This window comes from Sinohyriopsis cumingii, chromosome 17 (assembly GCF_028554795.1).
Source record: "Sinohyriopsis cumingii isolate HCF-2022 chromosome 17, ASM2855479v2, whole genome shotgun sequence".
Taxonomy (NCBI): domain Eukaryota; kingdom Metazoa; phylum Mollusca; class Bivalvia; order Unionida; family Unionidae; genus Sinohyriopsis; species Sinohyriopsis cumingii.
The window spans coordinates 13,057,030-13,082,022 of NC_142977.1; the positions used below are offsets into that span (position 1 = coordinate 13,057,030).

The window sequence follows — 24,993 nt, forward strand, 5'->3', positions numbered from 1 at the left end:
CCACATATATGGCATTCTGGTCTCTGGTCAAAGTTTAGACACATGTCCACTGATATGGCATTCTTGACTATTCTGCACATAGGCATGCAAGGTGCACTAAAAGATGTCTTACTGACAATGTGGGAGAATGTATTCACATTTCATCGACAAGGGTTTTCTGATTAAAAGGAGTAGCAATAAAAAAACTTTTCAACAGGGCTACTGTGGTGGCCACATTGATTGTCAGTTCAGTACCATTTTCATTTAGGACCATTTAGACATCGTAAGAAGTCTTAAAGTAAAAATAACACAGTCATAGGAAAATAAGCCATACTGGATGTCTGAGTGGCATCATTAAGAATCAGTCAGAAGATTTGATGGCAATTTTAAGTAGTAAATTTGTACAAGATTCATAGCTAGTAATGTTTTACAAGATTAGCTAGTAATTCTGTAAAAGATTAGCTAGTAATTTCATACAAGATTAGCTAGTAATTCTGTAAAAAATTAGCTTGTAATTCTGTACAAGATTAGCTAGTAATTCTGTACAAGATTAGCTAGTATTTCTGTACAAGATTAGCTAGTAATGCTATACAAGATTAGCTAGTAATGATGTACAAGATTAACTAGTAATGCTATACAAGATTAGCTAGTAATTCTGTACAAGATTAGCTAGTAATTCTGTACAAGAATAGCTAGTAATTCTGTACAAGATTAGCTAGTAATTCTGTACAAGAATAGCCAGTAATTCTGTACAAGATTAGCTAGTAATTCTGTACAAGATTAACTAGTAATTCTGTACAAGATTAGCTAGTAATGCTACACAAGATTAGTTAGTAATTCTGTACAAGATTAGCTAGTAATGCTACACAAGATTAGTAATGATGTACAAGATTAGCTAGTAATGCTACACAAGATTAGTTAGTAAATCTGTACAAGATTAGTTAGTAAATCTGTACAAAATTAGTAAATCTATAAAAGGTTAGTTAGTAAATCTGTACAAGATTAGCTAGTAATGCTACACAAGATTAGCTAATAATGATGTACAAGATTAGCTTTCATTCATTGATTCATTCTTCATTTCCTCAATAATATTTCCCGATATGTACAAGGCAAACAAGACAGAAGAAGAGTGAAATCACATGTAAATAATGTATGAATATGCAGCGAACGGCATGAATGATTTTACAATAAAAGAAAATAAATAATTGTATGTATGCGACAATCAAAGACATACTATTCACAAATCTGGTTCTAAGGATGACGCTGATAACTACTGACCAATCTCAATACTACCAAACTTGTCAAAATTGATTGAAAATCATGCCCATGACTCATTCATGTCATATTTAACCAAACACCTGCTGTTACACCCTAATTAATCAGGCTTAAGACACAGACATTCCTGTGACACTGCCTTGATCTCCCTAACTGATAAATGGCTTCAAGCACTTGACCAAGGTAGAATAATAGGATCTGTATTTGTAGATTTCTGGAAAGCTTTTGACATGGCAGATCATGAAATTCTTTTGAAGAAACTGAAAATCTACCAATGTGATGAAAGAACAATTAGATGGTTTACTTCTTAAGTGAGAGAACACAACATGTTTACATAAATAATGTTCTGTCTGAACCTGGAACAATTAGATATGGAGTACCACAAGGCTCAATTCCAGGTCCATTTTTACTATTCATTTTATTTACTAATGGCCTACCACTTTTACTAAGAGACTCAATATCCTCTACAGATCTCTATGCAGATGACACAACAATGTCAGACATCCAAAACACAAAGCATGAACTCGAAATTTCTTTACAGAATGCCCTAAACAAACTGGAAAACTGGTGCACATGCAATGGCATGGTGGTAAATACTGGTAAAACTAAAATATTACTTATCTCAACATGGCAAAAAAGGACAAATCTTGATAGTGATGAACTATGTCTGACATGGAAGGATACAAATTTGCAAATGGTCTGTCACGATAGACTACTTGATGTTCTGGTAGACAATAACCTATCATGGACTGAACATATCAAACATATCAGTAAAAAAGTCAATTCAAGTTTATGGCTTCTCTGTAGGATAAGACATTTTCTCCCTGAAAGGCACAGAAAACTATTTTATAACAGTTACATACAACCCTATTTAGACTACTGTGATACAGTATGGAGTAATTCAAATGATAGCAAAGCTGGCACATCTTCAAAAAAGAGCATTTGGGCTAATAACAATCCAGAAAGAAAGCAAGGAAAACTTAGCTGGTAAGTTAAAAATATTACCTACTAAAGACAGAATCTGTTTGAGAAAAGCTAAATTAATGTACAGGATATCCCATAATAGTGCACCTGAATATTTACAATCACTATTCCAGTATAGGCTACCTGGTAATACTCCCCACCTGTGTTCCATGTCTACCAAACAGTATAAAATTCCCAAACCAAATAAGGAGTTATTTAAAAAGAAGTTTCCAATACTCTGAGATTAGAAATGCCCACTCTATTTCCTTCTTCCAAACCCAATATATCCAGTGGCTTCAGAGATGCAGCTTAAATAAATAAATTGAGAATCACGTTTCATCGTTCATTAAACTGGTGACTCAGATATAATGAATAACATCTCCTTAAAACTAAATTATTCACCCATCAATACAAAAATCTCCAACACTGTTGTTGTTGTTGTTGTGGGTTTTAATGCCATTTTTCAGCACACGATAGGCTACACATGGCAGCCAGTATTAATGGTAGAGGAAAAACCCGGGAAAACCCCGGAAAGAACCACCGACCCACGAGAAGCTACTGGCAAGCTTTCTCACATACCCACATTGGCTGAATCAGAGACTTGAACCCACGCAGACAGAGGTGAGATGGCAATGATCCATAACGGACAGCGCTTTAGACCACGCGGGGCCCCAATCTCCAATGTAGAGGCATTTGATGACTATGCCAGCCTTTACTAAAAATACAAGTTTGTTGAATACCACCATTGTGAATAACAACCTGCACCCAGTAACATAATGGTTGCACATACAGGCATTGGTGGCAGTCATTAATAAAGTATTTAACGGAAGAAAACAATAGTCCCAATTCAGATCCTTCCCTTGTGTGCTTTTATATTCAAAATTATTAAATATTAAAAACTATAATTTAGTTTTATATTAATCTTATTAAAATTTGGTACCTGACCAAAAAAAAACTGTAATCAGTATGCGTTTTTGTGACAATGATCATGGCATTTGACCTTTGATCCCAAAACATATAGGTTTCTTCCTTATTCTAAATGCAAGCCAGCCACAAAGTTTGGTCTGAGGTGTAGAACTAATGCTAAACCATTTCTCTTCTTTAATCACAATAACAATGACTTTTTCAATCGACCACACCGGTGGCCTAGTGGTTAAAACATCCGCTTCATATGTGGGAGGTTGTGGGTTCAAACCCTGAATGAATTATACCAAAGAGTTATTAAAATGGTACTAACAGCTGCCTTTGGAGGTATATTTTCTATCAATATATAGCTGTCTAGCTAGGTGCTCAGCATTAAGAGGTTAGTGTTAGGACTGGTTGGCCTGGTGTCAGGATAATGTGACTGGGTGGGATATGATGTCTGTAGCATGATGCCCCAGTGCTAGACATCACAATAAACTGCCACACTGGAGACATCGTAGTGATATGACTGCAAAATTATTAAAGCTACCTTAAAAACTGAAAACATGCATGTACAGTTTCTCAGTGAAAATCCAATAAGCTTTTTCCTCACCCCAAATGCAATTCATTCATAAAATTTGGTTGAGGTATATGAAAGAGACATGATGCTTTTGGTGGAAACCATTTTGTTCTTTTAGCCACAGTGAACTTTTCCTCTGACTTTTTTTTACTCCAAGTTTAAAGGTTTCTTCCCCATCCCACGTTTAAGCCATCCACAAACATTGGTAGCTGAAGATAATGGAGAACTTAAGTTTTCTGTTGAAACCATATTTTTCTATCAGTCAAACTGACCTTGACCTTTAAGGGTTTTTTAAGCACCAACTCAGTAGGGTTCTTCCTTTCATGAGGGAGAAAACAAACATAAGGTTTGGTAACAGAATATCAGGCATGTGTAACTTCCTCAAGGGTGCAGACCAGATAAACAAGTTTTAAGACTACACCCTGTGATGTAAATAAGTAGATAAAGCCAAGTTGCCTGCACATGCCTGCTTTAGATGGTGTACAAATACAATAGTGTACAATAGTGATTGTGCAGAAAGCAACTTTATACATTGGCAGGCAACTTTATACATTGGCAGGTATACACAAATCTGGTCATGATCTGATATCTTAAGCCAGCATGGTTTGCTGTTCTTGTTGTTGTGGGTTTAAAGCTGTTTTTCAGCACATGATTATAGGCTTATACATGGTGGCCAGTATACTTGGCGGAGGAAGAACCTGAGAAAACCACAGAATAAACACCAACCCAAGGGAATCTACATACAAGCATTCTCACAAACCCATATTGACCAAAGTCAATACCTGGTCCTATGCAGACAAAGGTGAGATGTCAGAGATCTGTAAAGAATGACCTTCTCAGTAAGGCAGTTAATATTTGTCCCAAAGCTGGACCAACTTTCAGCAAGATGTAACAAAATATCATATACTGCTATTATAAAGTTGGAAGACAAGCATTTAAGAAGTTTAGTTCCAATCATGACATAATCCTATCTTTCTCCATTGATGGCTATAGCAAGAATGTATCCCACCATGAGACATACCCAATGCAACCCATAATGTCTAATAAACATAATTGTTGCCCTTACTGCATCCCCACCCCCATGATATATTCCCATTCATTCTTTGGTACTGTTTAAACTTTTGAAGAGGCTTAATGACACTTTCGTCTCAAACACTTCAAAAAAATTCTATAAGCAACATCTTGATCATGCAGATGTTTTCTTTTAAAAAGTATGTGCAGTTCAAAGCATCTGAGGTACTGTACTGATAGTGTATATTGTATCGATACTGTATGTTGTACTGATACTGTATGTTGTATTGATGCTGTATGATGTACTGATACTGTATACTGCCATTATTTTAGCAAATGTGTCCACATATTTCATTATGGCATTTTTTCTGCAAATGTGTCTGTACATTTTATTATGGCATTATTTCAGCAAATATGTCCATACATTTCATTATGGCATTATTTTAGCAAATGTGTCTGTACATTTCGTTATGCCATTATTTCAGCAAATGTATCCTTACATTTCATTATGGCACTGTGGCAGAAAAAGTAAATTACTATCATAAGCCAACATTTTTAACCAGATGTTTATGGTAACATTAACCATGCATATGCAGAAAGTCAATCACCTTTAACCCCAAATTAGTGATTCATCACTTATGAACCTACAATCACTAACATTATGTGATTATTTAATCGACTGCAATCTATTCCATTTCAAATAACTTTTACATAACACAAACACAAACTGAAATGCACAGAAGCAGCCAATACAGAAGGTAAAATATAAATTTTAGTAAAAACCTCTATTAAGTGGTAACATAACTTTATAATTTATTGTTGTAATGTGTGCTTAACAGGGCTCAATGAAAGCTGCTGAATGGTCTGTTCTTTGTCTCCGTTTACTACTGGCATTTTAAAAGAGAAGTAAATACCTGGATCCGCCCAGTGCATTATACAGTTTAGAGAGACATTACAAAGCAGCCAAGTGGTATAATTTAAATCAGCCAAATTTATTTTCAAAGATACACTAGCTACTTTTTTAAAAAAACAGAAGCTGAACTTGTTGAATTTGTCTTATCATGCAGATTGTGAAATCCTGGGTTGTTGGTGTTGTGGGGTTTAACGCCATTTTTTCAGCACATGATAGGCTATACATGGCGGCCAGTATTAATGGTGGAGGAAGAACTCAGGAAAACCCCGGAAAGAACCACTAACCCACGAGAAGCTACTGGCAAGCTTTCTCACATACCCACATTGGCTGAATCTGAGACTTGAACTGGCTCTTGGGTTGTAAAAACCTGCTAGATATATTACCTTCACTGGAGTGAAGGGGGTGGCATTAGTTTGGGTTGTTTGTGGTTAAAATTAAAAATTAAATATAATACAATTATGATAACAAAAACTTGAGGAATATCACATATAATGTTACAACTGCTTAGTCTTGCCTCTGCAGCATTTTTTTGGGAAAGAAAAATAAACAATAATATAGTGTTTGTAAAAAGTACCCCCAGACACTTTCCCTTTTTGACCGCCACCCTAATGTTAGATCCTCTTTGATAGATCCCGAGGGTAAGGACTACCCCTGGGGCATATGTCAGTTAGGATGTGCACTTGTCTATTCATGGTCAGGAATGATATACTTATATTTATTTATAGTGAGTATCTTGACCGATTTCAAGGCCAAGTTCCTTGAGAGTAGTGAGGAACCCTAGGGGCCAATAACAGCAATTACTTATAGAACTTTGTCTTTACACCGCCAATGAATTTTTATTTGGTTTAGTTGGGGTTTCCAAATATGATCCAGGTCTAAGAGCAGGGAAAAACCCCAGGAGCATGTCGGATGTATTGACATGTGGATAATTGATCACACATGCAGATTCTCTGGAGCTTGAAATTTATATAAAATATTCAATTAACCACCAGATTTTTTTATTACAGGATTGCCCTTTTCGTTGAAACATTTTACTTTCAAACTAATAATTCATTGATTTAACAGTACATTGTCATAATTACTCTACATCTTTGGGACTGGAAACAAACCCCAACATTTTCTTATCTCAAAACTAAACAAATTTACCAAGAAAATTCATTCCCAAAACTTGAAAATACCATACTCGCATCCAAACTAATGCTGCACTCTAATAAGGGCATTTTACTCTTTGCTCTTCTTTCGTTTGCTTCATTTCTTCTTTATTTTTGCATAAATACATCAGATGGTGCATACAAATTGTAAAAGATCAACAGGAAGTTCAAGTTTACTCTCACTGACGTAGACATCACAATAACAGGTTGCCACTGCTGTGCTCAGAAAATGATATTCAATGTAATTATTTCAAGTTATTGGTCACATTCCTGATCAAAAAGTTTACCAATTTATTTTCATGCTTGTGGCAGCAACCATTCTGCTAACTATGTAGACAATGTAATTGCTTAATAGCCATTTTTATTGATCCAAGTGACTTTGACAAAATACAGTACACTAGCAATTTAGAAGTGTTAAATACATGTGACGCTTGCTATACACCAATGCAATTTACATGCTTTCATTTTAACGCCATTTATAATGTTAAAAAATCATTCAGTTTGTACCATATTGATCATTTTTATGCCTTTGCTGGGGCCATGTGCTGTGACTCACATGCAGCTCACATATGAGCGTTTCTCTGCTCATTGAGAAATAACAAATAATCATTACTTGATATTTAGAGGTCTACAGGAATAATTACTTCAGATTTATTGCCATAACTTCAGGAACACATATTTTGTGTAAACTGAGCAGCACCACCTGTAATGCAACATGTAAGATTTGTGCTTATTCAAACAGGAAATCAAGCTGCTTGTCCTTCTGCGATGTACTGTTAGACCTTTTCTGCTGACACTTTGCAGTGTCCAGACAACCCGATTATGGACTAGGGATTAATAAAAGGGAGAATTAAACTTAAGTCTGCAATTTTAACGAACAAATGCATACCATGGAAAAAGCTTATAGCACAAGTGTCCGAAAAATTTTAATAACACTATTATTACGCTGATGACAAACACGATTTCTTACACCCATAAAGATAAATGAATCTAAAACCTGCTTGAAATATGAAAGTAACATTCTGACTGATTAGTATACAATTATATGCAAGCCAATCCACTTAAATATGAAGCACCTGTTCTTAGAAAAATGATGAAAATTTGTTTAGTTATACAATGATGACCGTGAAGTTGTCAATGAAGATTGTGTGCACAATGATGACCATGAAGTACACAGTGAGGATTGTGTGCACAACGATGATCATGAAGTACACAGTGTGGATTGTGTGCACAATGATGACCATGAAGTACACAATGAAGATTATGTGTGCAATGATTGCCATGAAGTACTCAGTGAGGATTGTGTGCACAATGATGACCATGAAGTACACAATGAAGATTATGTGTGCAATGATTTCCATGAAGTACTCAGTGAGGAATGACCATAAAGTGCTCAGTAAGGATTGTGTGCACAATGATGACCATGAAGTACACAATGAAGATTTTGTGTGCAATGATGACCATGAAGTACTCAGTGAGGATTGTGTGCACAATGATGACCATGAATTCTACTAGTCAGTGGGATTCTGTGTTCAAAGATGACCATAAAATACTCAGTGAAGACTGAAACTGCTTAGAGTGGATATTGACTCTCAACTAAATTCCAGCAACCACATGTCTATGATCTGTCATAAGGCAACAAGTCAATTAAACATAATGCATTGTATCAACTTACAAATATAATGTTAATGTTCTATAATTGCTTTATTAGTTTCAATTTTAATTATTGCCAACATGTTTCTGCATAAAATAAAATAATGACACAATTTAAGAATTATTAATTTTTAATATCTCATATATTTCTCTTCGAAGAAAAGCAAATCTACCTACTTTACATATTAATAGTGTTATGTACATTTGATTTAATTATATCTGATTTAATATATATTGATTTCAATTTAATTGTTTGTTTGTCAGTTTTAAATCTGACTTTTTCCAGAAAATAGTTTGACCGTGACTGTTCGTTTTAGCTAACACCAGGTGTTAACCTAGATCCTGACCTTGATTCAAAATTAGTAGCAACCACGTAAATAAGCTCTATTTTTATTTTAAAATGATTGGTTATTGTCGAGGTCATGATGGGACTACTGATTTAAGGTGTAAACAATTTAAAAAATATATTTCTTAGAGTAAAAGGACTGGTTTTCATTAGGTCCACACTAGGTGCATGTGATCTTTAACACATTAACCCCTAGTACGACTTAACGGGGCAGGAGGTAGTAGCCTACTGCTGAGCTGAGACTGTAGCATCATGGTCATGCATGATACACTAAAGTTGGGGGGGGGGGTTATTATAGAAAGGTAGACAGATGTAGCTCTACAATGATACCAAATAATCCGGAATATCTAGCTGCACTACAAAATACAGATAAAAAACCTAATTTTTTGGACCCAACTTTTTTCTACCCAAAATTCGCCCGTGGTCGAAATCCGATTATGTGTCCGAACAGCATGTACAATGAACAATCTCTAATTTCACAATACTAAGAACCCTAGCATCTGAAAAGCATGTACAATGAACAATCTCTAATTTCACATCTGAAAAGCATGTACAATGAAAAATCTCTAATTTCACATCTGAAAAGCATGTACAATGAACAATCTCTAATTTCACACTGTTCAGGCTCCTAGCATCTGAACAGCATGTACAATGAACAGTCTCTAATTTCACATCTGAAAAGCATGTACAATGAACAATCTCTAATTTCACATCTGAAAAGCATGTACAATGAATAATCTCTAATTTCAGATCTGAACAGCATGTACAAAGAACAATCTCTAATTTCACAGTATATATATATATATATATATATATATATATATATATATATATATATATATATATATATATATATATATATATATATATATATATATATATATATATATATATTGTAATTTGACCATAAAGCTGTTGTTACAGTTGGCATTTTAATGTATTTGATGTGTATCATTTTAACATAAATATGTACCAGCTGTTTTCCTGCTCATTTTAATATATCAGTTTTTATCAAATTGGTAAAATAGCACAACTAGAACTATTGTTTTTATGTTACCCAGACTACAGACATTTCAATAAAAGTTGTTTGCATCTTGTATTTGAAAGTTTCTTCCTTCAGCAATAAAGTCTCTTTTTTGTTAATAATAATAATAATAATAATGTTATAGTAATAATAATAATAATAATAATAATAATAATAATGATAATAATGTTATTATAATAATAATAATAATAATAATAATGTTATAATAATAATAATAATAATAATAATAATGTAATAATAATAATAATAATAATAATGTTATAGTAATAATAATAATAATAATAATGATAATAATGTTATTATAATAATAATAATAATAATAATAATAATGTTATAGTAATAATAATAATAATAATGTTATAATAATAATAATAATAATAATAATAATAATAATAATAATAATAACAACAATAATAATAATTCAGTCTCAATAACATACATAACATCAGGAGATGACAGCAATCCTACACGGTAATTAAGGCAGACAATGAGACAAAACATGAAATTTTAAATCTCCCAATTATAATTACCGTCTGAAATATATAATTGCTTTTATCAAATTCTGTTATTTGTTTGAGTAAACCAAGAATTCCAAGCAAAACTGACTTAATCAGAAAACAACCAACTGAAGGTTAAATGAAGAACATTAAGTCTGTACTGATCTGGTGGCCTAGTGGTTAGAGCATCTGTCTTGGATGTGGAAGGTCACAAGTTGGAACCCCCGCTGGGTCATACCAAAGACTTATAAAAATGGTACTAGCAGCTGCCTCACTTGGCACTCAGCATTAAGAGGTTAGTGTTAGGACTGGTTGGCCTGGTGTCAGAATAATTTGACTGCCCCAGAGCCAGACATCACTATAAATTGTCACGCTGCAGACACTGTAGTCATAAAACTACAAAATTGTTAAAACTATGTTAAAAATCCAAAACACACGAAATATAAGCAATGGTTACTAAATTTTGATTAGAGAGAATTGTACTCAAACACAACCACATGCAAAGCTGCCTAACTCTGCTGGCTCATGTGCACAGTTGCTGTTGTTGTTTTTGGGGCTTAACGCCATTTTTCAGCACACGATAGGCTATACATGGCGGCCAGTATTAATGGTGGAGGAAGAACCCGGGAAAACCCCGGAAAGAACCACCGACCCACGAGAAGCTACTGGCAAGCTTTCTCACATACCCACATTGGCTGAATCCTAGACTCGAATCGCCGCAGACAGAGGTGAGATGGCAGTGATCCGTAACGGAGAGCGTTTTAGACCACTCGGCCACTCAGGGCCCCTCATGTGCACAGGAAAAAAGACTTACCAGCAAGTGTATAACTAAAGATATTAGTCACCACTGTGTGAAATATAAGGTCGCGCTAGTCTTCTAGTGCAAAGATGTGATAGTCAAAGAGGATACTGACACATAAGTCCATACAGCTGAAAAAGAATGGGGACAGGAAGTAGAAAGAATGGGGACAGGAAGTTGAAAGCGATGGGGTAACTGATGGACAAGCATAACATTATTTCCCCCTTGCACTAACGATGGGGGTGGGTGGGTAAGCTGCCAAAAATGAAGCTGATTGAAGTAAAATAATAAAAATCTTACTTGCTGAAATCTATGTAGGAAAAATGACCATGATACATGGCTGGCTTTTTCCCTGCCCATTCTGTAATGTTCTGGATAAACCGCACCTAGTAAAAGAAAAGAAAAAAACAAACAGAACAATTACAATTTATACTTGTACATAACTTATGTCCAACTGCAAACAACATTGATCATTATCTAACATTGCATTATGTGGTGGCAGATCATGGTTTAGGATGTTTGTTCTACCGATTAGTTCCAATAAAGTACAGAGACCCAGATCTGCCAATGTATTATGTGACACAATATCTGGGTCAATGACGTCTGCAGTAGGTTTCTATTTGTTTGCATGTATATATGGTATCTGTGTTATTACTTGTCATATTTTCATTGCACAGATAGAATTTGATAAAAATTGGTGAATCAAAATTAGCATTGGTCAGCATCACTACTGACAGGATTGTTTTTGTTCTATAAATAGCATTTGGTAATGATTTACAGATCAAAATTAGCATTGGACATTGGTCAGCATCACTAGGGAATGTTTAAATGAGATAATTCTGTTTTGAAAATGTTGAACTCAGTGATATGAAATATGAAATGGCAGCAGTGACCTAGTACAAGAAAACACAACAAAATCCCCTGTGCCATCTCATGCAATAAGATTTGGAAGGACACCAGAAACACAAAAACAGATATAGTTAAACATTAATTTGAACCAATCAAATGTTATCTGGACTGACTGAGGGACTTCAAATGTACCCACATAACTGATTGTCATTCAAATGTTAGCAATCTGGACTGACTGGGCGACATGGACTGTACCCACATTACTGATCACAGTACTTGGGCATCTGAAGGCCATTTTTAATTCTGTATGACTGCCAATTCCATATACTGTACTGACAAAACCATATGTCTGTTAAGTCCATATGACAAAAAAGTTTATGAATGTTAAGTCAAGATGATCAGTTAGTCCATATGACACAAGTGTGTATGATTGGACACACAGTAAGTCTGAATAACTGGTAGCTTAGTAATCAATGTTCTTCTGTACAGTGAAACAACAATAATCACCCCAACACTGAGAGGGAAGAAATAACATCCTTTAAAGACATGTTCCTTTGTCTCTTCATTGAAAAGTTCATTTCTTAGCAGTTTAAATTAACTTAAAGACATCCCCACCCCACCCCCAAAATTATACCAGTACAAGACATGTGATTGAAGAGAGGTAGTCTTTTAGCAAGCTAGACTGTGGTACGAGATATGAGTGGTGAACAAGTCCAATACATATTGGTAGAAATACTGACTGATGAGAAAACCTTGTCCCTAAGAACAAGGAATATTTTAAGGCTGAAACTCCAGTATAAATGATTGGTGAGGGTGGTCTGTGGGAAACGTGCAATTACTCTTCCCTGTACCATAACTCTGATTAAAACATTTAACACCTGGCTATAAAAAAGATTATACCTAACGCGTTCTTGGACAGACAAGTGACTCAGGAATAGTAATTATCTGTTTTATAGTCCATAAAACTATCTCAAAACATTGTTAGTGCTATAGATTAAACCCTAATTAGTTTGCTGTCAAGTACCTGAAACCAGATATCTGTGATTCTGCATGTTCTTCACTTGAAAACCCTTTTCTAAAAGAGGTGGCCCCTTAATTAGACAGGTGTCTGCTTAACAAAGGTATATTTCTTGTATAATTTACTACTGTCATGGTGTTGCAATATGAGATGTATCATGATACACAAGTGTTGCCTTTACAGATCACTGACCTCATGGTTTCTATTCTCAGCTCGGCTATCTGTGAAAGCTTGCAAGTCAAATTTTTTAAATGTCAGATAGTTTTAAACGTCAAATATTTCTAAATGTTAGATTCTGGACAAAAATTGATCTCTGTCTAGAAATTACCCATTTTTGATCAATTACCAAAACCTGTCCAGGTAGTAATGACGCTTTGGAAATTACAGGTGGATATTTGTATCAACTATGACTATGATACTTCATAGAAGGATAACAGGCCACTCCCATATTATGCATATTCAAAATCCAGGCCACTCCCATATCATCCATATTCATAATCCAGGCAACTCCCATATCATCCATATTCATAATCCAGGCCACTCCCATATCATCCATATTCATAATCCCTGATGATGACGGACAAGTGATGCAGGACATGGAAGTCATTAGGCACAAAAAAAAGTGAGTTTCCGGTTGGTCCACTCTTCCCGTTTTTCAATGTGTACCATAGCATTTTTTCCCCATGAAGGAAAAAAAAATGTTAAAAGAATTTTTTTTCTAAAATTGATTGGTGCATCTAACTGAACTTGTTTAGCCCAGTACTTGAAGTGCTTAGTGCTTAGTACTTAGTACATTATATATACTAATCAGTCTAATACATATGACATATACCTTCCCCCCACAAAAAAAGCTACATACCTTGTAACCCTAATTTTTAAAACAGTGCAATAGGAAACACATTTCTTTTTGCCTTAGAAGCAAGTTTCTTGAATTATTTGAATGTATTCATCTATATAATGTGCACCAAGGGATTTTGAGATTTTCCATAAATTATAAAAGGTGAAAAAAAGGCACACAGGGTAAACAAATTGTGGGAAACCCACAAACCCTCTCTCTCAAGATGCCACTGCAACCCACGTACAATTCAACTGTAGGGATCTTGAAAATGTATCTGTTGTAAAACAAGTGCTTGCTTAATAGAGGTGTCTAGTCTTGGATAGTTACCTTCATAAATGAGACCCTCATTATCAAACAAACGCTTGGTGACTCCTCAAGCAGTTTTAACGGTATTGGGCATGACATGCTTGAAAACCATAACCAAAACCATTAATGATAGTTCATTTTAATCTAGTACTTTGTGAATGAGAAAGCACCCTGGTGAACACTTACATAATATTATAAATTGTTGTTATTGGTTCACAGATAATATCCATGATGAATCAAGTCATTTAATACTGAAAATAACAGCAGTTGCCCAAGGCTATTCATTAATAAAGGACAAAAGGACTATTAAGTTTAATGATTTTGGTAGCCATCCTGGCCTTTCAGACAATCTGGCAGACATCCTGGCCTTTTAGACAATCTGGCAGACATCCCCTTTAATACTGTCCTGAATATTATGAACTTAAATTGAAGGCATTTTTTTAATAAAAAAAACTTCCATGCCATAAAATTAAATGCTCATAAAAACACAAAAATATAACTATCTTTTCGATTAGAATCAGACATATTTTTGCTGAAAAGGCAGAAAATTGAATATTTTGGAGACAATAACTCAGTGTGACAAATTGATTTTAATGGGGACAATAATTCAGTGTGACAAATTGAATATTTTGGGGACAATAATTCAGTGTGACAAGTTGATTTTAATGGGGACAATAATTCAGTGTGACAAGTTGATTTTAATGGGGACAATTATTCAGTGTGACAAGTTATTTTAATGGGGACAATAATTCAGTGTGACAAGTTGATTTTAATGGGGACAATAATTCAGTGTGACAAGTTGATTGTAATGGGGACAATAATTCAGTGTGACAAGTTGATTTTAAGTTCTCCAGGCTACTCCCCAAAATAATGTTAATTAATTCTTGTTCTGATTTATCGACCCATTGTCTTAATATTCTTGACAGAACAATCTTGATCCTAACCCAAACAAAACTTCATAGTGTATACTCCCTTTTTTAAGTTTATAGCTATAAAAATGAGTTTGTAAACCAAGATTTTGATATCATTACCTTCACAGGAGGTTCAATAATAAATAAAATTTAATTCTTGACTTTTATACTTTTCATACATATATTATCTAAACTGTAATGTATTTTTTTGAATACTTTTTCATTCATCATTTTGCAGCCTGTACAATTAATTACAGGTTGTACAATCAATCACAGATAATTATACATTGCACAAAACGTACTGGTTGTATAAGTAATTACAAATGCAATGTTATTTTTCAGCTACTATTACCCTTTGCTCTGCACCCCCCCATAAATAAATAAAACCTATCTTGAACACTGATATGAGGGACCAAGTCTTGAGATACATTATACTCAATGCACATGTTCTATCTCTCTCTCTCTCTCTCTCTCTCTCTCTCTCTCTATATATATATATATATATATATATATATATATATATATATATATATATATATATATATATATATATAATACCAATAATACTATCATACAGGTTACAGAATTTTTAATTTGTATTCTATGGAGATTCGAATCCAGGTCCATGGCTAAACACCACATATCGCCTTGCCTGCACACACAAAACCATATTCCCTTACAACCAAGCACACATCACAAAAAATGATGCTACATAATTAGTAAACCCACGGACCTGGGTTTGAATCTCCATAGAGTACGAATAAAAAACTATCTAACCTGTATGATAGTATTATTTGTATTAAATATTAATTCTGCCTGCTATTATCAAGACTTCTTCGATAGAATCCAGGGATAGCATTTTCCATTCTGTCTGGTGTATATTTATAATTCTATAATTAATTCTATATACCTTGATTTCTTTCATAGGAATCCGGAATGACTGTGCAGACAGATGAGAATTAATTACTAGGTCGACAAGAAAAAACTAAGAATAAGTGAAAATAGTTATTAACATATAGATATAAAAATGATTAGATCAGTCCGTAAGGAGATCAGTCCTCAAGGGAGACTAGATACATTTATATTCAAACTGAGATACCAAATGATTAAATCAGAGACTAGATACATTTATATTCAAACTGAGATACCAAATGATTAAATCAGAGACTAGATACATTTATATTCAAACTGAGATACCAAATGATTAAATCAGAGTCTAGATACATTTATATTCAAACTGAGATACCAAATGATTAAATCTGAGACTAGATACATTTGTATTTGAACTAAGCCACATTCAGGAGCTGCTGCATGCCTCATTGGTTAGCATGTTTGAACTTGTTACCAAGAGGGTACAAGTTAGAACCCTACCATCGGATCAGCCCGGGCTGGCTTCTGTGGTGTGTTCCTGGGCAAGGTATGTTACTCTAATTGCCTGGTTAACATACCGGTCAATATTTAGAGCCGATCGTCTGAAAAATGGTGTTAAACCCACAACAACAACAAAAAAACCTCGATGCTTTGCAATAAACGTATGTAAGCAATAACATTTATAATAAATGGAATACATCAAATTTCATACTGACCAGACTGAACAAAAAAAGCAATGATCGTTATCATACACTCATTCTGTGATGGAACAGTGATTGAAAGTAAGGAGTATTATGTGATATAAAAGTGACTGAAAGTCAAAGGATTATTATGTGATCGAAACGTGGTGGAAAGTAAGCAGTATGATGTTATGGAAAAGTACCTGACAGTAAAGAGTATTATGGAATGGAAAAGTGCCTGAAAGTCTAAGGAATATTATTTGATGGAACAGTGATTGAAAGTAAGGAGTATTACATGATGGAAAAGTGCCTGAAAGTAAGGAGTATTACATGATGGATAAATGCTTGAAAGTAAGGAGTATTATGTGATTGAAAAGTGCCTGAAAATAAGGAGCATTATGTGATGGAACAGTGATTGAAAGTAAGGAATATTACATGAAGGAAAAGTGCCTGAAAGTAAAGAGTATGGAGTGATGGAACAGTGCTTGAATGTAAGGAATATTACATCATGGGAAGTGACTGAATGGATGGAGTATTATGTGATGGTGTGTTTGTGATTTAGATTTTTGATGTGATGGAATAGTGATTGAAAGTAAGGAGTATTATGCAATGAGGTCTTAAATGGACATAGCATTATGTGATGGAACAGTGTTTGAAAGGAAGGAGTATTATGTGATGGAAAAATGATTGAAAGTAGCCAGTTTTTGTCTTGAAAATAATTATGACATGTATCACAGAAAAGGTAAAACAGTTTTATCATGTCAACTGAAGGCAGTAAGAAATGTTGAACCAAAAATGCATTGCTCTTCAAAAAAGTGCATATACACACCTGGAACATGAACCCTGAAAGGGCTTTGTATGCTCCTGGAACCTGAACCCTGAAAGGACTTGGTATGCTCCTGGAACCTTAACCCTAAAAGGTCTTGGTATGCTCCTGGAACCCGAACCCTGAAAGGGCTTGGTATGCTCCTGGAACAGTTACAGCGTACACACAAAAATATCAATGAATGCTGCAACATGGTTTTAACATGATGTTTTCATTGAAATAACAAAAAAGACCCAGAAAGAATAAATCTGATACAAATATTATCTAAAAGACACCCAATTTGAAGACAAAAATACCATAAAATGAAAGCAATAACATTGATGAAACCAATATTACAGGAGTAACAGAATATAGAACTTAAAATTAAAATCTCCGTGGACTGGTAATTGTGTGCTATTTTAACTTCATAAAAGAATCCAACAACCTGCATGATGAGTCCACAATCAAAGTATTTTATTAAGCTTTGTGACCTTGACCGCAAGGTCAAAGGGCTGAGAGCAAATAATGCTGAATGAATAATCTAAGCTTCAAAATTAGTTATCTCAATAACAAAAAAATCCATAAACTAGATAAGCAAGCAAACACTGTTTCATGACTGTGACCTTGATCACAAGGTCAAAGGGGTGAGTAGAATTAATTGTTTTACATTCATAATGACTCAATCTATCGAGAATCAACTGATGCATTTTGAAATTAATGCAAATGAAAAATGTTTACCCAAACATTAACAAACTGTTGATGATCAATCAGGCCACCGGTGGAAAAGTGCCTGTTACATTCACTGTCCACTAACATGGGCTGTCACAACAAAAACTAAATACCAACAAGAACTATATACCAACAATTTAAAGGAGACATTTTGATTATTTAGATCCTTGTTACTTCGATACTCCATATGCTGTTATTATTATGATCATTATTATTATTATTATCGTTGTTTAGGTGCAGTAGTAGTGATGGTGGTGTTTTCGTTCTTGATTTTGCTTACCTTGTAATGTCTATATAACTGTGATAAAGTCCCAGAGTCCTTTTGCCATGGTCTTTCAATTAAATTATTTTTCCTTTGTTCAAGCTCAACATAAATGACTGTATGTGGATCTCTCTCTCTCTCTCTGTGTCTCATATAAACTCTCTCTCTCTGTCTCTCATACAAACTCTCTCTCTCTGTCTCTCATACACACACACTCATACACTCACTCTTTCTGTCTCTGTCTCTCTCTTATACTGGAATGTTGACTTCTTTTATCCACGTCACCTGAAAACATGTCAAAAAGTTGCAGACCCCAAGGAACTGGAGACAATATCAAGTTTCTAATTAATTAAACAATATGCTGTGCAAATGATATTTAATTTACATGTAATGATTATCTGAACAAATAAAATTACCACAAGTAGTATTATTATTATATTACAGCAAGTAAATAATGCCAATTGCAGTATTTTTATCACAAATCTCACTATAATTATTAATGCCATTTTATGTATTACCAGTGTTTACAGGTTTAGTCACAGGTTTGGTCAGCCAGTATACACTTGATGTGTACAGTATGTGATTGTTAGCCATAGGCTTGGTTAGCCAATATACACTAGATGTGTACTGTATGTGTTTGCTAGCCACAGGTCTGGTTAGCCAATATACACTTCATGTGTACCATATGTGATTGTTAGCCACAGGTCTGGTTAGCCAGTATACACTTGATGTGTACAGTATGTGATTGTTAGCCACAGGTCTGGTTAGCCAGTATACACTTGAGGTGTACAGTATGTGATTGTTAGCCATAGGTCTGGTTAGCCAGTATACACTTGATGTGTACCGTATGTGACTGTTAGCCATAGGCTTGGTTAGCCAGTATACACTTGATGTGTACAGTATGTGATTGTTAGCCACAGGTCTGGTTAGCCAGTATACACTTGATGTGTACAGTATGTGATTGTTAGCCATAGGCTTGGTTAGGCAGTATACACTTGATGTGTACAGTATGTGATTGTTAGCCATAGGCTTGGTTAGCCAGTATACACTTGATGTGTACAGTATGTGATTGTTAGCCACAGGTTTGGTTAGCCAGTATACACTTGATGTGTACAGTATGTGATTGTTAGCCATAGGCTTGGTTAGGCAGTATACACTTGATGTGTACAGTATGTGATTGTTAGCCACAGGTTTGGTTAGCCAGTATACACTTGATCTGTACAGTATGTGATTGTTAGCCATAGGCTTGGTTAGCCAGTATACACTAGATGTGTACAGTATGTGATTATTGGACACAGGCTTGGTTTGCCAGTATACACTAAATGTGTACTGTATGCAATTGTTAGTCACAGGCTTGGTTAAGGGATACAGCACTTTGAGATACCAAAATGAGGAAAGAAAGTGATTCTCCACTGGAATGCTTTGCTTTAGTGGTGGACTAGCCAAAAGCCCTTCATGAGATCAAATTCATGCCATGATTATGTGGGGTTTGTTTCCAGAGGGTTATCTGAGGTACTAGGCAAGCATTTAGTGTTACCAAAATGTGCTAACCCTGCTCAGGAGAAAACATTAAATAACAGTCTTTCTTATCATATTCTTCAGATATGCTATGTTTATCTTCCCAGCATTACTCTCTGATCATTAAGCAAATTACTGTCATTTATCATTTAGCCTTTCAAAGAGGCTCCACTTACTTGAGTATTTCAGGCACACCCCCACCCAAACAAAAACAAAACAAGAACATAGTTAAGGAAACTCAAGCATATCTGACACCAGCTTTAATGAAGCACAACTTTATGGTCATCAAGAGATTGGTCAGTCCCAAAGATAGACAGCTTTAATGAAGCACTCTGTTATGGTCATCAAGAGAGTGGACAGTCCCAAAGATAGACAGCTTTAATGAAGCACAATTCTATGGTCATCAAGACAGTAGCCAGTCCCAAAGATAGACAGCTTTAATGAAGCACACTGTTATGATCATCAAGACAGTGACCAGTCCCAAAGATAGACAGCTTTAATGAAGCACACTGTTAAGGTTATCAAGAGAGTGGACAGTCCCAAAGACAGACAGCTTTAATGAAGCACAATTATATAATCAAGACAGTGGCCAGTCCCAAAGACAGACAGCTTTAATGAAGCACAATTCTATGGTCATTAAGACAGTGGACAGTCCCAAAAATAGACAGCTTTAATGAAGCACACTGTTATGGTTATCAAGACAGTGACCAGTCCCAAAGACAGACAGCTTTAATGAAGCACACTGTTATGGTCATCAAGACAGTGACCAGTCCCAAAGATAGACAGCATTAATGAAGCACTCTGTTATGGTCGTCAAGAGAGTGGCCAGTCCCAAAGATAGACAGCTTTAATGAAAAACACTTTTATGGTCATCAAGACAGTGGCCAGTCCCAAAGACAGACAGCTTTAATGAAGCACAATTCTATGGTCATTAAGACAGTGGGCAGTCCCAAAGATAGACAGCTTTAATGAAGCACACTGTTATGGTTATCAAGACAGTGACCAGTCCCAAAGATAGACAGCTTTAATGAAGCACACTGTTATGATCATCAAGAGAGTGGACAGTCCCAAAGATAGACAGCTTTAATGAAAAACACTTTTATGGTCATCAAGACAGTGGCCAGTCCCAAAGACAGACAGCTTTAATGAAGCACAATTCTATGCTCATTAAGACAGTGGACAGTCCCAAAGACAGACAGCTTTAATGAAAAACACTTTTATGGTCATCAAGACAGTGACCAGTCCCAAAGACAGACAGCTTTAATGAAGCACACTGTTATGGTCATTAAGACAGTGACCAGTCCCAAAGATAGACAGCATTAATGAAGCACACTTTTATGGTCATTAAGACAGTGACCAGTCCCAATGACAGACAGCTTTAATGAAGCACACTTTTATGGTCATCAAGACAGTGACCAGTCCCAAAGACAGACAGCTTTAATGAAGCACTCTGTTATGGTCATCAAGACAGTGAACAGTCCCAAAGACAGATAGCTTTAATGAAGCACACTGTTATGGTCATCAAGACAGTGAACAGTCCCAAAGATAGACAGCTTTAATGAAGCACACTTTTATGGTCATCAAGACAGTGAACAGTCCCAAAGACAGACAGCTTTAATGAAGCACACTGTTATGGTCATCAAGACAGTGACCAGTCCCAAAGAAGACAGCTTTAATGAAGCACACTTTTATGGTCATCAAGACAGTGACCAGTCCCAAAGATAGACAGCTTTAATGAAGCAAACTGTTATGGTCATCGAGACAGTGAACAGTCCCAAAGATAGACAGCTTTAATGAAGCACACTTTTATGGTCATCAAGACAGTGAACAGTCTCAAAGATAGACAGCTTTAATGAAGCACACTTTTATGGTCATGAAGACAGTGAACAGTCTCAAAGATAGACAGCTTTAATGAAGCACACTTTTATGGTCATCAAAACAGTGAACAGTCCCAAAGACAGATAGCTTTAATGAAGCACACTTTTATGGTCATGAAGACAGTGAACAGTCTCAAAGATAGACAGCTTTAATGAAGCTCACTTTTATGGTCATCAAGACAGTGACCAGTCCCAAAGACAGACAGCTTTAATGAAGCACACTTTTATGGTCATCAAGACAGTGAACAGTCTCAAAGATAGACAGCTTTAATGAAGCACACTTTTATGGTCATCAAGACAGTGACCAGTCCCAAAGACAGACAGCTTTAATGAAGCACACTTTTATGGTCATCAAGACAGTGAACAGTCTCAAAGATAGACAGCTTTAATGAAGCACACTTTTATGGTCATCAAGACAGTGACCAGTCCCAAAGACAGACAGCTTTAATGAAGCACACTTTTATGGTCATCAAGACAGTGAACAGTCTCAAAGATAGACAGCTTTAATGAAGCACACTTTTATGGTCATCAAGACAGTGACCAGTCCCAAAGACAGACAGCTTTAATGAAGCACACTTTTATGGTCATCAAGACAGTGAACAGTCTCAAAGATAGGGGGACAGATTTGTAACAAGACAACAAGATCACATGTACATGTACAGTATATTTATAAATCAGAAAAAGAGTATCACCTGACAGACAAACTTTACAGGATTTTATCAGTAAAACAGTCTACTATCACTAATGTGGCTGTTTTGGGGTCTCAGTGAATTCATGGTAATAAATGTCAAAATTACCACCTTAAAAATTACAATTTAACAACAAAGAAGATCCATAATAGCTAAGAGAAAACTGGCCAAAAATTAAAATACTACTTCTGAACAAAACTGACAATTTTACAGCTATTAAAAATACCAACGATATGGTATCTCATACCAGGATACAACCAATTTCAAAATTAGATGGTAGTCCAGTGGACCATTCTTTAAATTCAGTAACTAAGAGAAGAGTATAAAATTTCTCCCATTGTGCAGTAAAATAAAATATCACAAAAGGTTGGAGCAATTCAGTCTCATGCACTGAGATCAATTTCATGCAGAATAAAGACTGCTTGTGAGATTTTTAAAAAAAATTTTAAGAGTCCAACTGCAAGCTGCAAAGACCCAGATCTACCATTGCACAATACTCTGACAGATCTGGATCTGTGCAATGTGTAGGTAGTAACCTAAAGGGGCTATAAGCTGGTACTTGCATGACACAAGTGCCCTCCTAACATAAAATCAGAAAAAAAGAATGTGCTCAAGTGGACCTGACAATGCTCACCTGGTTAGTTGACGTGTTAACTTGTGATTGCACAATTACATGTGTTCAAACTGTACAGTGAAAGAACTTTAGAGCAGATGTTTGCTACATTGTCTATTAATGCTGGTGTGATTTCTCTTCTTTCCCTACCCAAGGTAATGTACAGCATCACCTTCTATGCATAAAAATGATGAGACATTTTTACAGTCAGCATTATCCCCTTCACCTCTTCCTGCCCCAGGGGACTTGGCCCTGCCCCAGGAGACTTGGCCTAATTCATAGCTTAGAAACTATTAATAACCCTAACCTTCAAGTATATACACTTAGCATTACACGGGAGCAAATCTGTGGAGTCAGCATGTATTCCTGGGTTTGTCCTAACACCCATGGGGCCCTGTCCCTCAAGTCATAACTTGGAAATCATTGAGATCTGACCGCTCCGGTGGCCTAGTGGTTAGAGCATCCACCTCGGATGCGGGAGGTCGTGGGTTCGATCCCCGGCCGAGTCATACCAGAGACTTAAAAAATGGTACTAACAGCTGCCTCGCTTGGCGTTCAGCATTAAGAGGTTAGTGTTAGGACTGGTCGGCCTGGTGTCAGGATAATGTGACTGGGTGGGACATCATGCTACATGTCTGCGGCATGATGCCTCAGTGCTAGACATCACTATAAACTGCCACATTGCAGACATCGTAGCGATATGACTGAAAAATTGTTAAAGCTACGTTAAAAATCAAATCACACAGACCTGAACTCAAGCAGCTGCAGTAGCCCAATCATCAAGGAGCTGGACAAGTGTCCAGAAAGATGCAGGTTTGATTCCTATCATGTGATCAGTATTGAGTGACTACTATATTTCTATATTTTCAGGTCATACATTTTTTTGCTCTTAGTAAGTTAATCTGGAAGTGTTTCAAAGAGGAAAGCATAACAGATTATGTTTTTAAAAAGTTATCAAATGCAAAATATACATTTAAGATAAGAGAATGGCAAAGGATGAATGAAATGACTTAAAATAATATGCAATATATGTGATAATATAAACAACAAAAGCTACAGGCAAATTTAATATGGCAATATTTTTTTAAAGGAACGACTAGAAGAGTAAAATAAATGACAAAATTAGCAGCATGTAAATCTTTCCCGTGATATGGTATGTTGCCGGCTGAGGAACCATTACTTTATGTCTGGTTCCTTGTATATACAGTAGATGGCTTTTTCCTGCTTTGTGGAAGGAATGATTTTAGATTCAGTCTAGATTGTCATGAACAAACTGATGGAGATGATAGGCTGGTATGTTTAGTGCTACCATGGAATGATAAAAATAGCACTGATGCAATGGCTTCATCAACTGAGCGAGACCTATGAAGATGTTAATCAGGGTCTATTCAGTAAATTCACAAAAAGATTTTCAAGGCAAACATTAGATTCCAATGAAGGCCATAAAAAAATATGCATGTGTTTCCTATTGCATTGGTTTTAAAATCAGGGTAGGTTGGATGTTTTTAAAAAACATTATTATGATTAGTATATATAATGTACTAAGCGCTTCAAGCACTTTGCTAAACCAGTTCAATTAGATGCACAAATCAATTTTGGGAATTTTTTTAAAAACATTTTTATTTTCTTTTACCCAAGGGGAAAAATGTCCAGCAAAAACAGGGACAGACAGCCGACCAGAAGCACACATACTTTTGTTTGGCCTATACTACCATAGCAACTTCAAATCATGATTCTTTTCTGTATTGTTTGCAACATGGGGCTTTATGAGCAAACTGGTATGTTTAACAGAGCTTGTATTACCAACTAATCCACACAAATTGCATGAAACAAGCAGGAAACTACAATTAGCATTACATTTGAAATTAGTTCCACACCCTGAACCTGAATATTTAGGTTACATAAATAATGCT

The 24,993-nt window shown here is 35.5% G+C and overlaps 1 protein-coding gene across 1 annotated transcript in view; it reads right to left on the reverse strand.

Annotated features, from left to right (window-relative positions):
- LOC149777771 (heparan sulfate 2-O-sulfotransferase 1-like) overlaps positions 1-24,993 on the reverse strand; it is a 161,029-nt gene that overhangs the window by 109,491 nt on the left and 26,545 nt on the right. Inside the window, exon 4 of the mRNA XM_089938807.1 lies at positions 11,416-11,501. Within this exon, the coding sequence (XP_089794933.1) occupies positions 11,416-11,501 (86 nt within the window). The remainder of the gene's footprint in view (positions 1-11,415; positions 11,502-24,993) is intronic.